This window comes from Xyrauchen texanus, chromosome 36 (assembly GCF_025860055.1).
Source record: "Xyrauchen texanus isolate HMW12.3.18 chromosome 36, RBS_HiC_50CHRs, whole genome shotgun sequence".
NCBI lineage: Eukaryota > Metazoa > Chordata > Actinopteri > Cypriniformes > Catostomidae > Xyrauchen > Xyrauchen texanus.
In genome coordinates this window covers 23,550,962-23,574,425 of record NC_068311.1, presented here as the reverse complement: position 1 = coordinate 23,574,425, position 23,464 = coordinate 23,550,962, and the positions used below count along the sequence as shown (strand labels likewise).

Below are 23,464 nucleotides of genomic sequence, written 5' to 3'. Positions count from 1 at the left end.
GTTTGGACCTACAGAGCTGAGATATTCTTTTACAAATATTATAAAATATATTTGTGTTCAGCAGAAGAAAGAAAGTCATGGGTGATGGCATGAGGGTGAGTAAAAGGTGATGAGAGAATTAATTAATATTTTAAAGGACCCCCACCCCCCACCCCCCACAATTTTCCCACCCTCGTAAACATGCTGTGCGCGAGGTTCACTAGCGCGCGCGTGATGTACATTTGCACATGATGTTTGTTGTTCTGAATTTCTTGTCATATTTATAGTTGAGTGTCGATCGTGATGTGTCAGTACGAGGACTGTCTGTAGTGTTGAACGGAGGAGGCGCTTCTGTGCTCTATAAGCGTATGTTTCCCAATAGAAAATTTCCTGTTGTCATACCCACGCACCACAGAGACGCGCGCACGCTCACCTCCATCACTGGAAAAGCGCGTGGAGTTTTTACGGAACATTCCCAAAATATCTGCTCGCTAGCGCTGCTCTAAATCAATTCTGCCTCTAATCAATTAACCCGAACATATTTTTAGAGGACATTCGCCTTCAATGTTTTGAAGTAACGAGGTAAGTCTCTTCTTTGGTGATATTTGGAGCGGGTGAAATAGACACGAGAAATCTCATTAAATAGAACAAACATGTTGACGCAACAATGTGAATTTCGCCTACTAAATACAGCTGTTCTGGTGTTTATCTAATCACTTTATGTCTCGGAAATTGGACGCATTTACAATTGTACTTCTCCGACACAATTGCTAATGTTATACGCATTTATATTTTAAAGAAAGAGAAAGAAAAACGCCCGTAATAACGCACGCGAAGTGAGCGCACACACTTCGGGTACGCGGCGCAGAATAGTTGTAATTTTCCGTGTTGTTTATTTGCCACGTTCACAATTATTTTCTGTCATCAGAGTTGGAACTAAATATTAATTTTGTAACAAACTGTGTAGCCAACATGTTCGTCATCATGTAATTTGTATGTATTTTGTGGAATCTTACGTTAGCCTATAACGTCTTTTTTCAATGGATGAAATGGATGCCATAGAAGGAGTGGAACAGGTTGATGTGCGTGACAGAGTCAGACAAGAGGCGCTAAATGCAACATAATACGAGCTGCAGTTATACAGCTCAGGCATCAGCCTGTTCCATTCACCCCCTGTGTTTGCCCAACCATTATTGTCTTAAGTTCAGCCAACTTTCTTTAATAAGTAATGTTTTCTTGCGACCATGTTGTTCACTCGAAGAAATGTGTACACTTCACAAACTAAGCCTACATTAAATAAAGACCTGGCGCGTCAGTAGTGATTTCAGACTTCCCACTGCTGCATTCAAATTATCCACGTTACAAGTTCATTTATTCTAATAGATATTTTATTCAACTTAAATATCCTGTAAGCTGTAAACAAAAGCTCAAAGTATAATTTGGTTATGACGCGAACGTTAACATTTGCGTACAGGACGCGTGATCAGCAGCGTGCTGGAGCATGCGTGCAGCCTCGTTTTTCTAACCGAGTGTCTTTGAATGCACAGAATGCGCATGCGCCTGCAATTATTTGCTCTAATTAGTGGGTCCACAAGGTGGAAACACTCACATTTGAGAAATAGTCCAGTCCAGTATCTCATAATCGTAACGCCTAGGAGCCTGTGATATGAGCATACAGTCAAATTAAGTATACTGTGACGGGATCATGTTCAGTAGACGCTATAAGAACCGAAACATACTCTACGGAAGAACGAGAAAGCAGGCGCATCTTGCAACTCAAGCTCGATTTCACACGTTGTTATGTTCTGAAATGTGTCAGACCACAATTCATTACTTAACGCAACTACGCATTACATTCTCAACTGTGACGAGGAGGAGGGCGGGAGCGGGCCGTGCGTACCCCAATTGGGCCAATCAGCCGAGGAGAGGGATAAAGCTAAGCCGGATGTGGCAGTTTGAGAGAGGGAGAGCCACACACAGCTGCCGTGTGTGTGTGTGTGTGTGTGTGTGTTTATGTTTATGTCTTTTTAAGTTTTCATTAAACATTATTTTGACTGTTCAGCCGGTTCCTGCTTCCTCCTTGCCCATTTTAAACCTTGTTACATCAACATTGCCACAAGGGCCGCTATCACGAGATTCGTGTTAACTATTTGTTTCTACGGTGAGTTTTATCTTTCAAATCAACTACTCCCTTACAAAAGATCTAAACTAGGCTCAAATTTGCCACTTGTTATTTTCACATGCAGATGAGCTTTTGATTCGCCGCACATGTTTGCCAGAAATTAGCAGCTGTTTGCTGGTAGTGGTGAACCTCCAGCAAACCTTTGGCAACAATGGACAATTTTACACAAGTTTGCTCCAAAGCTCATTTGCATGTGAAAATTATCAGTAGTGAGATTGCGGCAAATTTGTTATGAACTCACAACAGTTTGAAAAGAATATCGCAGAGCAAGTAAGATAAAGTCAGTATATGTATAACAGCATACCTGAATAATAACACACCCAGTTTAAAGGCACAGACGTTTGAAGGTAAATCTATCGACCCCGTGAGTACCGAGGCATGTTCAACTGGATGCAGTGGCCAAGTGCGAAAGTATAATTCAGTCTTAAGCGTTAGTGTCAGAACCGAAGTATACTTTGGGCTCTAGAATTTCAAAGTATGCTTCAGTTGACTGTGCGCGCATACACGTGCGGTTGGCGCGTGCACGCTATGACTGCTATGAGATACTGGACTATTTATCTTCAAGAGTTTAGACCCTCAAAGATTTTTATATACCTTCAGACTGGAGATACACAAATGCATCTCCTGACCTCCTTACACACGCATTCTTGATGTGCACATCCGCTGCTGTTGTTTCCAAATTCTTCTGTTGTGTACCAGAGATTACGTCTCATTCAAGTGCTTCTTCTTGAGAGCAATGGCTCAAATGTAAATGTTGCCACCTTGTGGACCCACTAATCAGTACAAATAATTCCAGGCGCATACGCATACTACTGTTTAATGAATCAGCTTTATTTAATTATTGCAAAAACTATATCGGCTGACAACTACTGATAACTAGATATGGAAATGTCAAGATGCACCATTTGCAATTAAATGTTTCATTTGTTTTTATTAAAAGTTCCTTTTAAACCTCATTAATTCAAAAGAAAAAGGACTGATAAGTCTATTAGGCTGATAGTATGTAATATATTCATGTTTAATCTTTAAAAATGTTCACAGTTTCGTTGTTTAATGCTTTAATTTGGAGGCACTTGTTGAATCAGCATGCATTGTTTCATTAGGCTATTGACAAGATGGGGGTAGTGTAAACATGGCTCAGGTTCAGTTTCCTGTATTCCACATTTGGTGTGGAAGAAGGGCTGCCATTTTGGGGGTCGAGTTTCTCAGCAGGTGCCTCTCGTTCCCATTAATGCTGGCGGAGGTGGAATCAGACTCTGGGAGAATATTCTCACTGATAGAGGTGGTATCCGAGACCTGCAGTACAGAATTTGTGATCTGCTCTGGTGTTGACAGATCCAGAGACACACTGAGTGATGCGTGCATGTGTGTGTGTGTGTGTGTGAGGTTGACATAGCAGCCCATTACTGTCATGCCAAGAATACATGTGTATATGCCAGTCTAAAGGTGAAGAGTGAAGAGAGTGAATTAATGTGTCTCAAGTAAAAGAAATGGCTCGGCTTCCAATGGAGAAGACATTCATTAAAGACTGATTGATTGCTTGTAATCAACAATCTTTTCATAGACACTCAAGCCAAAGTGCATTTTGATGATACAAGAAGCACATGTTCAGTTTTCAAGGAATAGTCAAACATGAATATTCTGTCATCATTTACTCATCTTTATGTTGTTCTAAACCTGTATAGGCTTATGTGAGAAACATACCAACATTTTTGCATTTATTAGCTGAAAATCGTCCCTTCCCATTCATATCTAATTTATGTGCATATTCAAATTTATTGTATCAAGACATGTTGCATCAATTATGATGTCAAGAAAACGCCACTGGTTGTCGCATGTTTCGTAACCACGTCAAGTTTGAATTTGTGGAAGTGCTAATGATATTTGAGAGCTACGGCGGATGGGAAGCTTGTCAGTGTATAACAACATTGATTTGTTTTGTTCCTCTCACAAAGCTATCATAAGTAGTGCGCTATGATTTCCGCATTGCAGAAAATAGACGTAATCGCAGAATCATAAAAACGGAATAAACTGTAGAATGCGGAATGTCACAGAAACTGACATATATTTGGGATACAATTTATGTATGTATTCAAAATTAATCATATTAAATTGTGATATGTCCTATTGGGATGATTAAACCACAAAAGGCTGAGATTTAATTAAACAAATAGCCTATACAGTCTTGCTGAGCCGCATGCTTCATCAGTAAGTGAATGTGAGAAGTCAATGCTTACACACTAACCGCACCATTAACATCACATGCGCTCTGTGTGTGTATTATTGACAAAGAGCAGAGCACTTTATTCACTGTATAAGCACACTATATATTAGATCATAGACTTTTGCGGTTTAAAAAGCACATTGGCCCATATAGCGGAGTGCTTTTCCGAAGGTGAGAGAAGTTGTCAATAACATCCGGTCAATATAAAAGCTAACTTTAATTAGATGCCTGAAACTTAAAAAACTCGACAGAAATATATTACTTCTGTTTAGTAAAATGTAATATTCAATGTAGTAGTAATAATAATGATATTAATAATAGTATATCAATAATAATTACTTTATATTTAAGCAATATCTCAAGCAAGAGTTAATTTCTGCTTTCATTAAAACTGTGATGCTCTACTGTGCAGCAGTGTATTTGACAAAATAAATAAATACAAATTCAAATTTTGGATTTTGGATTATGCTGTGAGGATCGGTATAGAAGCTCTTCCTTTGATAAAAATAATGCATTTGTATGTTGAAAAGTAATTGTTCTGTTTTCATTTGTCCCATGAGAATTAAAAAAAAAAAAATTTAAAACACGGAATGTGGGGGGAAAAGGCATTTCATAGGGCCCCCTACATAAGCTCTTTTCACGTATGCATCCTGGTAAACAGCGGTAAAATTGTTGGATTATTTTTTCTGGTAAATGTAGCACATCTGCTTTTCACACATGCAATGGTTTCCTTCTTTTTTCCGTTTTGCAACCATTTACATATCAGCACCAAAATGCCATTAAACTCTGAGATGTAGTGTTTGATAAGATGTAATATTTTATCAGTCGACAAATTTCTTCATCCACTCAGATGAAGAGAAGTGCTTTTAGAATGGATTACAGTACATCTCTTCTAAAATCTAAAAATACTAGGTATTTACACACACTTACCGACAATGTTAATGCTACAGATAAAAACTGGGCAACACACACTAAACGACTGAAGATAACTACGGCTAAATTTTTTTACACAAAAATATAAACAAACATTGATGTACGGGAGCGCTGCCATTGATGTTGCTGCTTCTCTTTTCTGAGTCTAAAAATAAACGGGCTGAGCACATTGACTGCTAGGCAAGATGGATGTGAATGGCGTTAAATGATTTCTCCACTTTGAGCATTGTTCACCATCTCCATTTCTTCGTGGTCAAGTGTTGTGGCCATGCGTGGTTGAATTTCATTGGCTGCTCATCATATGAATCAGATTTGAGTCGTGGAGCGTCATACACTACGAGATTTCTGATATAGTCAGTTCTAAAATAGCAAATATTTATTATATCCTCTAATTAAATGTAATAATTGAACTATCTGTCCAATTTGAAGAAATGTTTTTGACTCTGGAGTAACTGAATCATCTCCATCTTATGTCAGAGCGTCCTGGCCTCATACTTGCTCAAACTGTTAATCTTACAACTCCGTTCATACATAGCATTAAAACTGAACTTTTCAGGTAATGTTAAAACCTTTCATTCAGAGAAATACCCAGAGCTAAATTTACCAGTATCTTCAAAAGTGTTGGGTTCACACATGACCTCTAAACTGAAAATTGCAATTCATTTTCTAGAAAAGGCTGTTTATGTGAAAATGACTATAGTCTGTTTGTTTTTATATGGAAAAGAACAGCCTGAAAATCTTTCTGAATTACTTTTCACCGAAGAAAATCAGAAGGTACTGGAACAACATGAAGGTGAATGATGACAGGACCAGGCCTCCAATGTTCCTACATTTTCTGTTTCTCTTCTCCCTCTATGTCTTGCTCTTTCCTATCTTTCCACATGTCCACTCGTTCTCCTTTCGCCTTTGGCTTTCTCATTGGGGGCATAAAGACAAATTTATTTTTAAAGCATAATTTTCAACCATGTTTTTCATTTAAACTGCTCAATGAGGACTTTAAGGCATAACAGACATTACAGCATAATTTTCTGTTACAGCATCTGTAAAGCTGCTTTGAAACAATGTGTTGTAAAAAGCATTATTCAAACAAATATGACCTGACTTGACATTCTCAGTGTACATAGAGAGTGAAGCAGCAGTGTTGGGTACTTAAAAATACTAATCAACTACAAGTGACAAATTATTTATCGAAAATTGTAATCAGATTACATTACTAATTACTTTACCTTTAAGTTACTTTCTCAAATACTTCCACTCATCAAATTCAAAATAATATCTATATTCCTTCTTTGTTCATTGTTACACTCCACTCCTCACATTTCTCCTTCACAATGACTCATTATGGGGCCATAATTCATGTATTCTACATTAATAATATATTAGAAATAAGCATTACTCTATAATGTACTTAAAAGTAATTACATTAATTAAAAGTCTGTAACTGTAATCTGATTACAAGAATTTTGAATGTAATGAGGTACACTACTTTTTTTACTATAATATAATTAGATTACAGTAACTGATTACTTTGTAATTGGATTACACCCATCACTGGTAAGCAGTAAGGCCTTTGACTCAGTCAGTGCTATTCCGGAACTTTTCTTACTTACTCACTGGGTCACCAAACAAGAACAGCTCACAAAGTTTTCATCTCTCAGCTGTACAGTCTGGAAATGGGCTTTTTCTCCAATATAACTTATGCCAGGTGGACACCACACATATTTCCCAAAGAACAGTCTGCCAAAATGACACTGACTGCCCTTTTGTTTTAACAAGCAGGAAGCTGTAAAGAAAAGTCTTAACCTCAGAAGGCCACAGTCTGTGCTCTAACATCTGATGCGCATAGCTCACAAAACTGTAAAACACTTTCTAAAGTTAATCAGTCCCAATCTGATTGGATGGTTTGATGGAACTTCCACCAGGAGACGCACACAGGACTTTTTATCAGTCTGCCCATAAACAGAGTTGTGGTCACAAGGTTCCACATTGATAGAATGAGCGCTTTTGAGGCCAAAATTATCACCAGGTTTGCCCAGGTTTGCCAGGTTAGTGACATCTAATCTTTTAAAGATATTCAGAGTTTCGTTTGAGCAACGTGGCAGAAAGTAAAGCAGAAATCCATGAGCAGTGCTGGACTTTCTGCTTTGGTTGCTTAGTTATGTCTGAAATTCTCTGTGATGAGGTTTGCTTTGCTGTACTTAGACTCTACACATTTTCTTCTATTTTCCTGTGTGTTTTCTGTGCAATCGTTCGTAGAGATTGCCGTGCCAATACCATTATATAAATTATTTCTTTCCCCAATCCCCATGTCGGTCTTTTAATATGATATTTTATATCTCTGATAACCCTGCCCCTAAACCACTGTAATGTAAAAACCAACTGTGAATAACACCTTCACATGTCAGTTAGACGGTTTTTCCTGTCTAAGTGGCCGGTTCTTGGCCAATCTACCTGGCTACGCAAAACTAGCTGAGCACCAAAAGACATCATGGGAACCCAGTGATACATTCCCATTGTGAAAAATGAGTAACAGCCAGAGAAAGAGATGGATTGTTTGCCCTGCTTGAGAGGATGTTGGAGACTGTAGATGTTATTGCAATCTGTGTCCCATGAGAATGGCAGGCAGGCTGTTGTATTTCTTGATGTGTAGAGGACAGCTCAGGGAGACAGCCTGCTCGAACTGGGGAAGATGGGTTTTATTATTGCTAACACAGTAGCAGGCTACCAAGCACAACGACACAGCCATAAATTGATTGCCCTCTTGCCACTTTAATGTGTGTCAGGTCTTTATGAATCACATGAATACTTATGCTTCAACAAGTGTATAAACATTTTGCAAGAGTGTGTATTGTTTAAACAAGCTGGAAAATATATTGAATATTCATAACATATATGCAATTATTAGTATTGCATAACCAGACCTAGTGAGTAAATAATGACATAATTTTTGTGGTGAACTATCCCTTTAAGTAACAAAACCAGAGTAGGATTTGGGATGTTTCATGTATTTAAAATTATTTGTTCAAACTGTTCACTCCATGTGGAATTTTTCATATATTAGTAAATAATATATATGTTGGTCAATGTTTCTGTTTATTACAATGCATTGATATATTAGTGCATATAAATGTAACTAATTAAATATAATTCTTCCTTGTTTTCATTTATTGGAAAACGGGTGGAAAACATGCCTTAATTATTTTCAACTAAATTTTTGCAGTTTTAGTTCTTACATTAATCATTGAATGAATCTACTTGGCTATCTGTGTGGTCCAAATAATGATTTGTTCTGAGTAAAAAAACACATAAATATTAAGATTTATATTGAATATAAAAAAAGGCTGAAAATATTGAGAAACAGTAATATTGTGATTTTTATTTTTTTATTTTTTTGGCTATATTGCCTTTTCCTAACACTTTGAAAGAGAAATAGAGAAAGAAATAGCTACAGCTGGCGCAGAGCTCTATGTTGCTATAGAGCTCTGTGCCAGCTGTAGCTATGCATAAGGTGCCGTAATACCAAAGGGATTAAAGGTGCTGTTTGCAACCACAACAGTTATCATATTGATATTGATATCTGTGATATGCTAATAAGGGTGCATTGCTGTGAGATGTGGATAATAAAGAGCCCTCAAGCATGATGAGAAAGTACATACAGTGCACAAGGCGTAAATATACCGTCTGTCCTTGCTAAAGTATGAAAGACAGGCTGCAAAAACAGCTGCTTTACATTCAGTTGTTTTTCATGACTGCCAGCATAATTGGAGGAAGCTGATTTTGGCAGTCTCTGAATCCACTGGGGCATCCAAGGGGCAGCACTGAATGAGTACACTGAATGTTACCTGAGAATATACCCATTTTTACAAGACAAAGCGATTTTTCAGCCATGAAACTTTCCAATTCACTCCAAAGTAGAATCATAAAGAATCATAATCAAATCTTTGTCAGAGCAAATATTTAAAACTCTTCTTTTAACTGAACTTTTAAAAAATATTATGTTTTTTATATAAAGGTGGTTGCCCTCCTGTTTCGTACAATTCATCACTCTCCCCGTCAGACAGTGTATTTTTCACTTATAAGTCTTGTTCTCTGTTTGATTAATGCGGCTCCTCCAGGCTCCAGTAAACACTTGCTCTGCATGCCCCTCATACTCTCGTGCACATCAGCTGGGGACAGTAATTAACACCATTAAATCAGCATTCACCCATGCTAATGTTGTTGTTTTTTACCATGAAGGATTAAGCTTTATCATCAACTGTTGTAAAGCATCCCCTGAAAACATATATTCAGCTAGTAATGGGCTCACTTATTGGTGTGGCATAGCGGATACAAATCTGGAGTGGTAACAGAAGGTTGCAGGTTCAAGTCCTGCAAAAACCAACTCATGAGCTGTTGCCATTGTGCCTCTGAGCAAGGCAGATAACCCCAAGTTGCTCCATGAGGATAGTCCCAGTAATATACTTAAAGTATTCTTGAATTTACTTTTACTAAACAGCAAAGGCTGTGTCCGTATTCTAGTTTATTTTGGCCAAGAACTGCCTACTTAGACAGGAAGAGACCACTTGACTGACATGTAAAGCGACCAACCATAGTTTCTCTATTTTTGTATGTTTTTATGTGCCATTTAGGGGTATATCACAAGAATAGACAGATGTGATGCCACAAATAATGGCGCAGCATCAGTCTCCACAAATGGCTATACAGAAAACACAGGAAAACAACAGAAAATGTGTACAGATATCGATGCATCTAGTTAACTTGCCTCAAACAAAACTCTGAATATCTTTAAATTAATTAATGACAGTAATCTGGCAAACTTTGAAAAATGCAGGGATTATTTCATCCTCAAAAGCACTCGATGCATTGAATGCAGCCAGCATTTGTCCTTGCCAATACTTTCCAGTTATATATATCCATATATTTGCGTCGCTTATAGGACAAGGCACAGGTATCTCACATAGGACGTGTCAATGCAGTGCAGTGCAAGTGGCAGTCCAAAGTTGTGAATCTAGTAACAATACACACAAAAGGTTTTTGAACTTCATCGAGAATAAACAAAGTGGCAATGATGAGTTTGCAGGTTAGTGTATAACTTATGTACTTATTTTTCAAATTAACTTGTGTTCCTCTTGGTTTGTTTTAGATATGTCCGATGGTCTGTGTGATATCATCAGGTGCATTAAGATGACCAAGGAGAACTGAAAGAGATCCTGGCGCCTCCTCAAGGTTTCTGTTTCTCTGTCTACTGTCTGCACTCCTCTATGGGTTCCCGAAGTCATGGGTTCTTCCACCACCATCATCATCATCACCGCAGTTCAGTGATGCCCACAGCTGTGCCTCGACTGGTGCCCGAGACCAGCAGCCTGTTGGGTGGCATCGCCCAGATCACCCCTTCCTTGTTCCTTGGCCGTGGGAATGTGGCGTCGAACCGCAGTCTCCTCCTGTCCAAAGGAATCACCTGCGTGGTAAACGCCACCATCGAGCTGCCCAACTTCAACTGGCCGCACATGGAGTATGTAAAGGTGCCACTGGCCGACATGCCTCATTCTCCGATCTCACTTTATTTTGACAGTGTGGCTGATAAGATCCACAGCGTTGGCCGCAAACGTGGTGCCGTCCTGGTGCATTGCGCGGCTGGGGTGAGCCGATCTGCCTCGCTTTGCTTGGCTTACCTCATGAAGTACCACAGAGTTTCCCTGGCTGAAGCTCACGCATGGGTCAAGGCCCGGCGACCCGTCATTCGTCCTAACGGAGGATTCTGGCGACAGCTTATTGACTACGAGAGGAAACTGTTTGGCAGGAACTCTGTGAAAATGATCCAGACACCATATGGGGTCATGCCAGACGTGTACGAGCGGGACCGCAGAAACCTGGCACCTTACTGGGGCTTGTGAAGAGGAGTTTTGGCTTTGGTTTAAGCGTAGAGGAGATTTAACAGGTCCGATAACTGATCTCTGACTTTGTTGTCTCCCGACCTCTTTTGAAATGTATGCATGTTTCTCCAGCAAGAGAATCAAGTGAGATGTGAGTCCTTGCCTGGGTGTTTGTGTCCATTTTTGAGATGGACAACGTCACTTGGAGTCCACTCTTTTATGAGGTTAGGAGTGATAGGGTCATTTTTTAATGTTGAACTGATATTTTAGAAGCACTTTGGGAACCAAATGAGGTGCTCAGAATCACATATTTGCCCTTCCATAAAATTGTGCTACTGTTGTCTTAGTTCTGCTGTTTCATTTGATGAGAAATGCAGCAGACTGCTCTTGATTACTGGTAGCATTTGAGAAAAAAAAAAAAAAAGTTGTATTCCAATGTATATCTTTAGCTTTTGTGCAGAAAAAAAAAAGACAATAGTTTTGAAAGGTCTTAAGAGCCACAAAAATATTTACAAGATGGATATTTTACAATATTATGTGAGTTTAACAGATTTGTGTATATTGAATATAACAGGAAAAATCTATCTTTAAATGACATAAAAAAAAAAAATAAAAAAAACAGTAGTACTCCAAAAAGGACTATCAACATTTTGAAAGCTTTGGAATATTTTGTTTATAAAAAGCAGATTATTAAATATGGCGGTCACTGTCATTTTTTCAATTAATTTAGTCTATTTGGTCCTTTTGCAATTTCAATTGTTTTGAACTTTAAGTCATGACTATTTAAGTCAAGATGTTTCTTTAAAATATTTAATGTAGTGAAGCAGAGAAGACATCTGTCACAGGACTCATAGCAAAGCTTTTACTAATTCATATTGGAAAACCTGAATTTATGTTAAAGTGTTTTAATTAGTGTGTTCAAATGAATAAATATTGTATTGTTGCATTTGCTTAGTTCAACTGTTTAGTTGACTTTGTTCCAACTGAGTTTAACTGTTTTCAATGTAATGTTTACCTTTTTTAAATGTACTCTCTAAATCTTCTATCCTTGCTTAATGTGAAGACAACTTCAAGCCATTTATAGGTTGATTTCCCAAAAACTGTACATGCTGTGGTGTTATTAAAACATTGCAAAACATTGTTTAACACACCAAATTACTACACCTATGTTAAAGGGATAGATCACCCAAAAATGAGAATTCTTTCATCATTTACTCACCCTCATGCCATCCCATGTATATTCTTCTGCTGAACACAAACAAAGATTTTTAGAGGAATATTTTAGCCCTGTAGGTCCATACAATGCACGTGAATGGTGACCAGAACTTTCAAGCTCCAAAAATCACAAAGTCAGGAATCCATATGCAGGGTTCTCACAGGTCCCAAAAAAAGGCTGTTTTAAGGGTTGTAAGTTGGGTGCAATCACAGTTTCACTTTTTTTACCTTACATCTAGCACAACAGTCTGGTTCCGGAAGTAAAAAACCCATAAATTTTTTCCATAGGTGAATCATTTTTTTTTACAATAACTAATGACACACCTACCATGACCTCCAAGGTTTTTAATTAATTGTATATTCTACTGTTGAAGAAATCAGTATATTTCAACTATTAAAAAACTACATGTTTAATAGCAGAATTCCCAGTACATCTTTTCCTTAATATCAAAGGTATTGCTGGGGGGGAATCTAGACATGGGTGGATTTTTCTTAAAATGATAGTTTACCCAAAAATATAAATTCTCTCCTCATTTAATAACCCCCGTGCCATCGCAGATGTGTATGACTTTCTTTCTTCAGCAGAACACAGTCTTTTAGAAGAATATCTCCTCATAATGTAAGTGAATGGTGGCCAGAACTATGAAGCTCCAAAAAGCACATAAAGGAAATATAAAAGTAATCTATATGACTTCAGTGGTTAAATCCATGTCTTTAGAAGTGATATGATAGGTATGGGTGAGAAACAGATCAATATTTAAGTCCTTTTTTTTTTTAACCTAAAATCTCCATTTTTACTTTTAGTTTCACATCTGAAAGAGAAAGAGGAGATTTAGAGTGAATGTAACTTTCATAAGAAAGTGTTCCACCATTATTCAAACACTCCTCAGATTGCATCATTTATATGTATAAATGTTTCCCAACTGAACAGACAATATTAAATGAAACAAAATACAATAAAATGCAAAGTAATATTTTCAGTAATCCACATAATTTTTGAAAGTAACTGTATGTAATGCTGTTACATGTATTCTGTTACTCCCAAGTACGCCAAGAAGAAAAGCACTATAAATATAATCCCTGTTGTACAGCTTTGACAAGACGGATAATGATCATTGGACATGCATGTGAACACAAGGGCAGAAAATGATCCAATTAGCAAACTGTAATGGCATGTAACAGCCTGTCGAAACACAGTTTGAATACCAGAAACTGGTTAAATAGCTACAAAACATTATTTTAACAACTTAGTCTTGCTTCTAAAATTTCAAAAGGTGTGTGGAGCCACAGGGGTATAAATGAGGATCAACAGTTTTTTTTAAATGAATAACTGATTGTGCAGAGTGCAGACATAAACAATTCATCATATGAATGTACAGACAGGGACAAAATCTTGATGACCTCTGTATCAGTGGTTCTCAAACTTTTGACTCCAAGGCCTCCCATTATCGGAGAACTTTTTGACTCCAAGGCAAACTCCCAAGTTCCCCCATGTAGGCAATTAGAAATTTATATTTTAAGATATATCTAATATAATATAGTTCCTTTGATTCTTCTACTGTAATGATGACAAAGCTTGTTTTCAAAATTTTCTAATGAAAGAAACTACTAGCGTCAATAGATTAAAACAATCATGATAAATGTGTGATTCCAGAAATGTCTAGAACTGTATACTGTTGAAGGGAGATATAACATTTTCAGTAAAAATTATAATAATCTACCTTATTTTAGAAAATATTAAGAGATCTTGAGGCCCCCTAATGGAACTTGACCCCCTGGTTGAGAACAGCTGCACTGACCTTACAAATTCAAACTCCTGTATCCTTGGTAACCATCACCAAGGTAATGTTACTGCAGCTCTTAGCGCTGAGTCGGTGTAAAGGACATGCTGTCACTCACTCACTGGTTACTGGGACCAAACAACAGATGAAGGTTGGGTTCATAAAAATACACTCCCAAATTCTTGAGTTCCTTCATTATACCACATCTTTTTATAAATCACAAAACAAACTCCTTCCGAAGCACTACAACACAATTAATTCCAAATAGTAAATACCACTAAAGATCCCAGGCTTAAGATTCTCAGAAATCACTTAGAACACAAACATTCAAGAACTGCTTTCAGACCCATAGTGATATGTGTCCCAACACAACTAATACAAATAATTAAGTATTAGCATATGGCCAAACAGTTGCCACAAAGTATTTCATTGTAAGTGGATTTTCATCAAAACATATTATCTGTTTTTAAAAACTGAAGTCAAAATTATTTTACAAACAAGATTTAATAGCTTAATTGGTCTATATGCATTTCAATTACATCTGCTAAAATTTTGTTGATGCTCTTCACACTTTTACCTTTATTGTTTTGTGTATTTTATATTTCAATTCTGTTTTTCATAACACATGCAGAACATCTACAAAGTATTAACTATAGTATATAAATTCTAGAGAAATGAACAGCAATAATCAAAATCCAACCAGACACTTAAGTGCATCCCAAATGACAGAGGCAGATTTAAAAAAAAAAAAAAAAAACACAAATGTAGAGACAAAGACATTTTACTTCATGTACAATACTTAAATAAACTAGTAGTAGATAATAAATCATATTTTCCTACAGCACATGGCAGATCTAGACAGTTGCGTCCCAAATTCAAGTGGTGAGAGCAGTAGGGATTCAGAGGCAAACAGCGCAAAAACAGTTATTAACAGTTCTGAATGACTCCCATGATCCTTCAGACTGGGCTCGGTTCTCTTGTAACCCCCACAGCAGTAGAGTTCTAGAGCAGGTCGGGCAGAATGAGGCCAGGTGGTTTGGGTTCTACGCAGTTAATCCAGAAATTAGCACAGCTGGCGTGATACTGGTGACCTCCATACATGAGCTTAAAGTTGTCTGTCTCCGAATTAAAGGCCTGCCAAAGAGTTGCACAAGAAAATATGAGAAACGATTCATTTATACATGACTTGGAAAGACAGTAAGGGGCAGGCTGGGGTTGAACTAATAGGATTCTATTTTTAGGGTGGTGTTAAAGGAATGTTCCAGGTTTAGTTAAGCTTTAGTTAAGATAAGCTTTTTATTTTACAGGATAGCAAAAAGTATAGCCAAAAGATTGAGGTAACATGAGACTAGGGTGATAAAATCGCTTACTAACCATGTCTGTGCAAAGTCATAATGCAATCTTTCAACTCCTGTCATGACCATAAAGCCAGTAACAATGGTAACTATTGCACTGAATGTGCAAGGATAACAGAAAGAGATCCACCTACAGTATTAATGTTGGGAAACACAAAACCAAAACACATCTTGCTAACTAAAAGGACAATATAGACAGCTTTATATTTTTGTTTGGAACTAGTATTATTTATTTTTTTGGCAATTGACAGCATGTCACAGACGTGGTCAATAGAACTTGTTTTGAACCTGGAACATAACAAATAAGCATGACCAATTTTAGTCACCAACTTAAACAGGTGCTATATTCAACCAGTGTCTATAAACTACACGTTAGACAGGACATTTGACTAGTCAAGTCTGACTTCTGTGTGGCATATTGTCATACCCCATAAATGAGACAACAGCTCAACACAGTACTGACACAATTTGTAGGATCAATGGAGAAAAAAAACGTGCAATCCTCCCACATACTGTCTTTATATAGAAAAGCGAAACGTGAACTCAGTGAACTTCGCTCAATATATTGATGTACTGTGTGTGAGCGTGCTTTCATTTTGAAAGGCGCAACTGTAGTCCCGCATTTGTAATAAGGGAATGATGATATGGATGTTATGCAGAATGCAGCTTCTTTGCATTTCCTATAAAAAAAAATCTGAGCTGATGCTAGAAGGAGAAATAAGTCATGTTAGTGAATCACATCAGCCCACGCTGATACTATGCACAACTCTACACACACACACACACACACACACACACACACACACACACACACACACACACACACACACACACACACACACACACACACAAGCATGAGGGCATGGGCAAAATTTTAAACAAAAATCATTTTATATTTTTCTAAACAATCTTTGGCCTGTTTAACGAAGTGTTTAATATAAAGCAACATGAAAATCAAGAGGTTCAAAGTAGGGTTCTGCTGATACAGTCATCTATTAAAATATTTTTTCTCACAATGTATCCATCCAATATTTTAAAATGTATTTTGTGCGCAATCATAATAATATAAACTCTGAGAACGGCATTTCTCAGTTGGAGCAGAATTGCTTATACAAGCCTGTTGAATTATGAGGCACCGTTTCAATCGCGATCCAATTGTGATTGTGCGATGTATTGAATCATGACATATGTATTGATGTTTATTATACCGTGAGGTAGTTGGTGATACCCAGCCCTGGTCAAAGGTCATTTTTGTAGCATCCAGGAAAACATGCATTTAATACTTACCGATGTATTTCATATTTGTGAAATATTTTGAAGATTGTATAAAATCAAAATTGCGATTATTTTCACACGCTTTTTACAGTGTCATTAAGTTTCCAAAAGAACGTTATTGGACTAGTTTTGCAATCCTTCCTCGTCTCGACTTAAGACATGATATCAATAAAGTTAAGAGTCGTTAAGTTTGTTTCGTTTGCGTGAATCAGTTCAAACTCTCCATTACAATCAGTGCTGGGTGTAATCTGATTACAAAGAAATGAGTTACTGCAATGTAACACATTAGATATTGAATTATTTTAATTAGATTATAGTTACTGTCTATCATTTAAGTACACTATGAGTTACATATTTCTATTATATCTGTAGAATACATTTAAAGAATTATATTCATATGTACGTCTGATAGTGTTTCTGCGATGGCTAAAAGGCATGTATAGACATTTTTACGGAGCTAAACAGTGCGCACGCCAAAGCGCTTTCGTCGCGCGATAGTATCTCGTCGATGCGATAGTTTCTCGTGCGCACGCGAAAGTATCTCGTCGCACGCAAGTTTCTCGTCGCACGCGAAAGTCTCTTAGATTTTTTTTTTTTGCACAGGTCTCTTCGGGGGCTCCGTACATTTTGAATTCATCGAGCAAAAAAAAAAACTTCTGTGGAATGTTTTAGAAGATAACTTTAAAATAATAAGTGATATGATTAATTTTATCTGTAGTAATTATTCATATGTAATGGACTACATTTATTGAGAAACTTACCCAACACTGATTACATTTAATCAATTCAAAACAAATTAGACAATTCATTTGCGTCAACAAAAGTGCTCACTAAAGTCTCAATATGTGCCATTTTTCATTAATTAAAATATTCCTGTAAAAATATAATTTTAATAATAATAATAAATAATAAAAAAATAATAATAATTTATTGCAACAAATTGTTATACAGATACATCTAAATTAAACTAAAATATACTTCCTTGTTCATTTTGTGAAAAATGGGAAAACATTAAACGTTTTGAATGACCATTTTAAGCTTTTTCAGGGCAAATATACTGTATATTTTAGTCAAATCCCAGAGCACTACCTAGACTACATTCTGGTAAATTTACCCAATTACGGTTGGTGCCACAAAGCACCTTTTAGCTCATCACAGATGACAAGAACAATACGAATGCACTCCCATAATGACTGTTAAAACAAATGTTGTCAATTGGTAAAATATTTATCTTATTTCCATGTATACAGTATCTACTTGTTAAACATTTGCTCAAAACCCTCCATGTTACGAAAATGTGATGACATTTATACAAAATCTATCTTAATTCTGACCTATTATTAGATACATTTATTGTTAGCGACAGTAAAGCTGTTAACGATAGCACAGGAAAAACGATTACACGGGTTTATTTTGCGATAACAACCGGCTGACGTTAAATTATCCCGCTTATTACATGGCAACTAACCAAATAAATAAATAAATAAATACATGGACATAAAATATTGATTTGCATTGAAATTTCGTAATTTGTGAAGAAATCGCTGAACAGCTGAAATAAACTTCTGGTTTGAGTTCTGTTAATGAAAATGACTGACTCATTATTCAGCCTATAACAAGACTACTTGCCAAAAAAAACAAATAAATGGACATGACACTTTGATTTGCTTTGAAATTGTGTAATTATGTGGGAAGATATAAATCATTGAACAGCTTAAATCAACCTCCAGATTGCGTCAGAGTTTTCTGTAGGTGTTTATTTTGCAAAAATGGCTGTCTGCCTCCTCATTATCCAGGCTTTTGCAAAAATAAACAAATATATGGACATTAAAAATTGATTTGAGTTGAAAATGCATTATTACCTTACTTGAAGAGATCACACCATGATCAAAGCAGCAAGAGAGAAGGCTCGTAGAACCCGGATGAGCGGTCTGATACATGCCGCTGCGGTGGTTACCAAGCAATAACAGACCACTAGATGGCCCTATTGACCTATCAGAATAGAGTATTCCAGGCTGCCGTGTAATAAATATATATATCAAATATGACCAGAAGGCTTATTTTAGCCATATCAACCACTACATCCTAGTCTTAGTCTGTCTGTTTATTGTCTGTCTCTTCTACAATCATTCGTTCTCACTTTCAGTGTCTTTCATTATCGGCATTAGTATGTGCCTAACTGGCCATTTCAATGCTGCGGTGTGATGAAACGGTCAATCCCAAGGTGTGTGTGCATGTCGGCAGTTGCAGCAGAAGCGCTGTGTGAATGAACATGTGGCTCAGAGCCGCAGAAAATGTCAGCCTAATTCAACTGACCTTGTTTAGCTGGCGGAAAGGTTAATTACTATCTGATTGCAAACATAAGAGTGCATCCTGCCTGCAAAGATGACAACTCTTACAACAATCTGAAGTGTTTGAAGACCTGTGGGGGACACTAAACTACAGCTTTAGCTACATTCACTAAAGTGAAGGTTTTTAAAAAAAACACAATATTTACCCTTAATTTGGTGCGATTGTCTTTTGTCAGTGCCTGCAAGTAGCATAAAAAGTGTCAGCATTACAATAATTCAAAAGTTCCAATTTAGACTGGATAGTGTTTTTTTTTTCAATCTCTTTCTTTTTGAAGGGAGCACCAGAAACCCGGTAGTTGGAAGGGGTGTCCATTTAAAGGTGGCAGCCTACTGCGAAATAGACATAGTTTAAGACAAGAAGGGGCAACTTTGAAAAAGTTAGAAAGTTTTGTAGTTAGTTGTAGTTCCCACATTATCAAAAGATAATACAGAAGCTTAAATAAAAGTTTGTATTGAGAGTGTTAAATAACAAATATATTTAAGAATACATATACATACTGTATATTCACCACAAATTAATGTCCATGTCTTTTCCATCATTTTGTTTTTATTATTTTAGAGATTGCGCTCACCAAGAGCAATTTCAAGCCGATTAAATATCTTCGAGCTGAGCCAAATTCACTATAAAAAATATATGGTATTACTACATTTTCACAAAGTTTTACAATTATTTATTAGGTATTGGTGCCAGAATGACTGGTATGAGTATTTCTGTAACTGCTGATCTCCTGGGATTTTCACACACAGAAGTTTCTAGAATTTACTCAGAATGGTGCCGAAAACAAAAAATATCCAGTGAGCAGCAGTTATGTGGATGGAAATGCCTTGATGATGAGAAAGATCAACAGAGAATGGCCAGACTGGTTTGAACTGACAAAGTCTACAGTAACTCAGATAACCGCTCTGTACAATTGTGGTGAGAAGAATATCATCTCAGTGTGCCATTCTGAGATGCGGGTTGGCATTGTTTTGGTGGCACGAGGAGGACCTACACAATATTAGGCACAATATAATGTTGTGGCTGATTGTGTGTGTGTGTGTGTGTGTGTGTGTATATATATTTATATATGTATAATTTGTTTAGTTTTTTTACAGTACTGTGCAAGCAAAAAGTTGTAAAACAAATTGTATAGTCAGGATATTTTAGAAAATTCTCATGAATATTTTATATTTAGAAATTAACTTCATACAAAGTGCATTAAATATAAAAAAACTAAATCAATATTTGGTGTGACCACCCCATGCATTTAAAACAGCAAGGATTCTCCCAGACTTCTGAGATTCGGGTTCTGTGGGGGCCATTCTATCTGTTGCACGACTCCTTGCTCTACTTCAATTTGCAAAAGAAAGGTTTGGAAATATAAAATTTCAGCCTGACACACTAAAGCAAAAGATATAAAACAACCATCTTTAAGGAATATTCCAGGTCCAATACAAGTTAAGCTTAATCGACAGAATTTGTGGCATAATATTACCACAAAAATTTATTTTGACTTGCCCCTCCTTTTCTTAAAAAAACCATTTACAGTGGGTACGGAAAGTATTCAGACCCCATTACATTTTTCACTATTTGTTATATTGCAGCCATTTGCTAAAATCATTTAAGTTCATTTTTTTTCCTCATTATTGTACACACAGCACCCCATATTGACAGAAAAACACAGAATTGTTGACATTTTTGCACATTTATTAGAAAAGAAAAACTGAAATATCACATGGTCCTAAGTATTCAGACCCTTTGCTGTGACACTCATATATTTAACTCAGGTGCTGTCCATTTCTTCTGATCATCCTTGAGATGGTTCTACACCTTCAATTGAGTCCAGCTGTGTTTGATTATACTGATTGGACTTGATTAGGAAAGCCACACACCTGTCTATATAAGACCTTACAGCTCACAGTGCATGTCAGAGCAAATGAGAATTATGAGGTCAAAGGAACTGCCTGAAGAGCTCAGAGACAGAACTGTGGCAAGGCACAGATCTGGACAAGGTTACAAAAAAACTTTCTGCTGCCCTTAAGGTTCATAAGAGCACAGTGGCCTCCATAATCCTTAAATGGAAGACGTTTGGGACGACCAGAACCCTTCCTAGAGCTGGCCGTCCGGCCAATCTGAGCTATCGGGGAGAAGAGCCTTGGTGAGAGAGGTAAAGAAGAACCCAAAGATCACTGTGGCTGAGCTCCAGAGATGCAGTCGGGAGATGGGAGAAAGTTGTAGTAAGTCAACCATCACTGCAGCCATCCACCAGTCGGGGCTTTATGGCAGAGTGGCCCGACGGAAGCCTCTCCTCAGCGCAAGACACATGAAAGCCTGCATGGAGTTTGCTAAAAAACACCTGAAGGACTCCAAGATGGTGATAAATAAGATTCTCTGGTCTGATGAGACCAAGATAGAACTTTTTGGCCTTAATTCTAAGCGGTATGTGTAGAGAAAACCAGGCACTGCTCATCACCTGTCCAATACAGTCTCAACAGTGAAGCATGGTGGTGGCAGCATCATGCTGTGGGGTGTTTTTCAGCTGCAGGGACAGGACGACTGGTTGCAATCGAGGGAAAGATGAATGCGCCAAGTACAGGGATATCCTGGACTGAAAACCTTCTCCAGAGTGCTCTGGACCTCAGACTGGGCCGAAGGTTCACCTTCCAACAAGACAATGACCCTAAGCACACCGCTAAAATAACGAAGGAGTGGCTTCACAACAACTCCGTGACTGTTCTTGAATGGCCCAGCCAGAGCCCTGACTTAAACCCAATTGAGCATCTCTGGAGAGACCTGAAAATGGCTGTCCACCAACGTTTACCATCCAACCTGACAGAACTGGAGAGGATCTGCAAGGAGGAATGGCAGAGGATACCCAAATCCAGATGTGAAAAACTTGTTGCATCTTTCCCAAAAAGACTCATGGCTGTATTAGATCAAAAGGGTGCTTCTACTAAATACTGAACAAAGGGTCTGAATACTTAGGACCATGTGATATTTCAGTTTTTCTTTTTTAATAAATGTGCAAAAATGTCAACAATTCTGTGTTTTTCTGTCAATATGGGGTGCTGTGTGTACAATAATGAGGAAAAAAATGAACTTAAATGATTTTAGCAAATGGCTGCAATATAACAAAGACAGAAAAATTTAAGGGGGTCTGAATACTTTCCGTACCCACTGTAACTCTGGGTTACAGTGAGGCACGTACAATGGAAGTGAATGGGGCCAATCTGTAAACGCTAAAATACTCACTGTTTCAAAATTATAGCCACAAGACATAAACAATATGCGTGTAAACATGATTTTAATGTGATAAAATTACTTTACTTTTCTGTATGAATGTTCTTTATCTGCCAATTTGACAACGTTGTTGCCACGATGATGAAATTTCAACAATCCATAAAATTTAAACAACTTTACATCTAAAAAAAAACATGAATTTTAACAGAAGAATTCATGTAAGTGCTTTCATAAAATTATAAACTTCGCATTAATCCCTCCAAAAATTGGCCCCATTCACATACATTGTAAGTGCCTCACTGTTACTTAGATTTATTTAATTTTTTTTGTGGTCATCAACATTTGCCATAAATGCTGTTGATTGAGCTGTTGACTTGTATTGAACCCAGAATATTCCTTTAAGACAAATGTTGTTGTGTAACAAGTAACATGCCTAAGAGTTTTGCACAGAACTGTAGATTTATATTTTTTACTTTATTTACTAGATATATGTGAAGTGCTACATTAATACACCGTTGCCCATTCCTGCAGACAAATCCTGTTGGCAGATGGAACAGGATCATTTTTTATCCCAGCTGGGACAGAAACTGAATGTTAGCCCAAGGTCAGAGAGTGAATCATCCACAACCAGTGAAAATCCACCTGTAGCCCAAGACACACTAACCCAGCTGCCAGCACCCACCAGCACTTCATCTTTTCACAACCTATAAAACATCCCATCTGAGAGCCCCACCCCTCGTCCCAACAGTGATACTGTCCCTAATTCTCCAAAAAAAAAAGCGGGATATTAACTGGATGTCAGGAGCAGACGGAACCAGCTCTATTAATCTATGGCAGGCTGGATCTATTAGCACCTGTGTTTTTTGGTCGCCGTGACTAATGGCTGAGATGCATCTGCTCCTCAGACATCCATCCTTTGATTCCTTGCTGCTCTGAGCCCCTCCTTCCCTGATTGCATCTACAGCTCTATGAGCAATGTTTACCCCCCTGTTACATCAGCAAACCTTCACCACTGGATTAATGCTGGAGAGATTCAGGAAGCTAGTGAGAGGAGGAATCGAAATGAGCTGATTGGT

The 23,464-nt window shown here is 37.4% G+C and overlaps 2 protein-coding genes across 9 annotated transcripts in view; one reads left to right on the top strand and one right to left on the bottom strand.

Annotated features, from left to right (window-relative positions):
• Nucleotides 1–278: 278 nt before the first annotated feature.
• Nucleotides 279–12,770, top strand: LOC127629692 (dual specificity protein phosphatase 14-like). The gene is made up of 2 exons (XM_052106905.1): nucleotides 279–561; nucleotides 10,462–12,770. Exon 2 carries the CDS (start codon nucleotides 10,580–10,582, stop codon nucleotides 11,210–11,212), a length of 633 nt encoding a protein of 210 aa, XP_051962865.1. The 5' UTR covers nucleotides 279–561; nucleotides 10,462–10,579; the 3' UTR covers nucleotides 11,213–12,770.
• Nucleotides 12,771–14,355: 1,585 nt separating this feature from the next.
• The window catches only part of LOC127629690 (synergin gamma-like), a 73,541-nt gene continuing 64,432 nt past the window's right edge, over nucleotides 14,356–23,464 (bottom strand). For 4 of the 8 annotated variants that reach the window (XM_052106898.1, XM_052106899.1, XM_052106900.1 and 1 more), the window contains 2 exons: nucleotides 19,315–19,347; nucleotides 14,357–15,321 (listed from right to left, as the gene is read on the bottom strand). In XM_052106898.1, the coding sequence (XP_051962858.1) occupies nucleotides 15,190–15,321; nucleotides 19,315–19,347 (165 nt within the window). In that variant the 3' untranslated portion in view covers nucleotides 14,357–15,189. Of the gene's footprint in view, nucleotides 15,322–19,314; nucleotides 19,348–23,464 lie in introns of all 8 variants that reach the window. The other 4 variants (XM_052106897.1, XM_052106904.1, XM_052106896.1 and 1 more) reach the window with 3 other exon arrangements.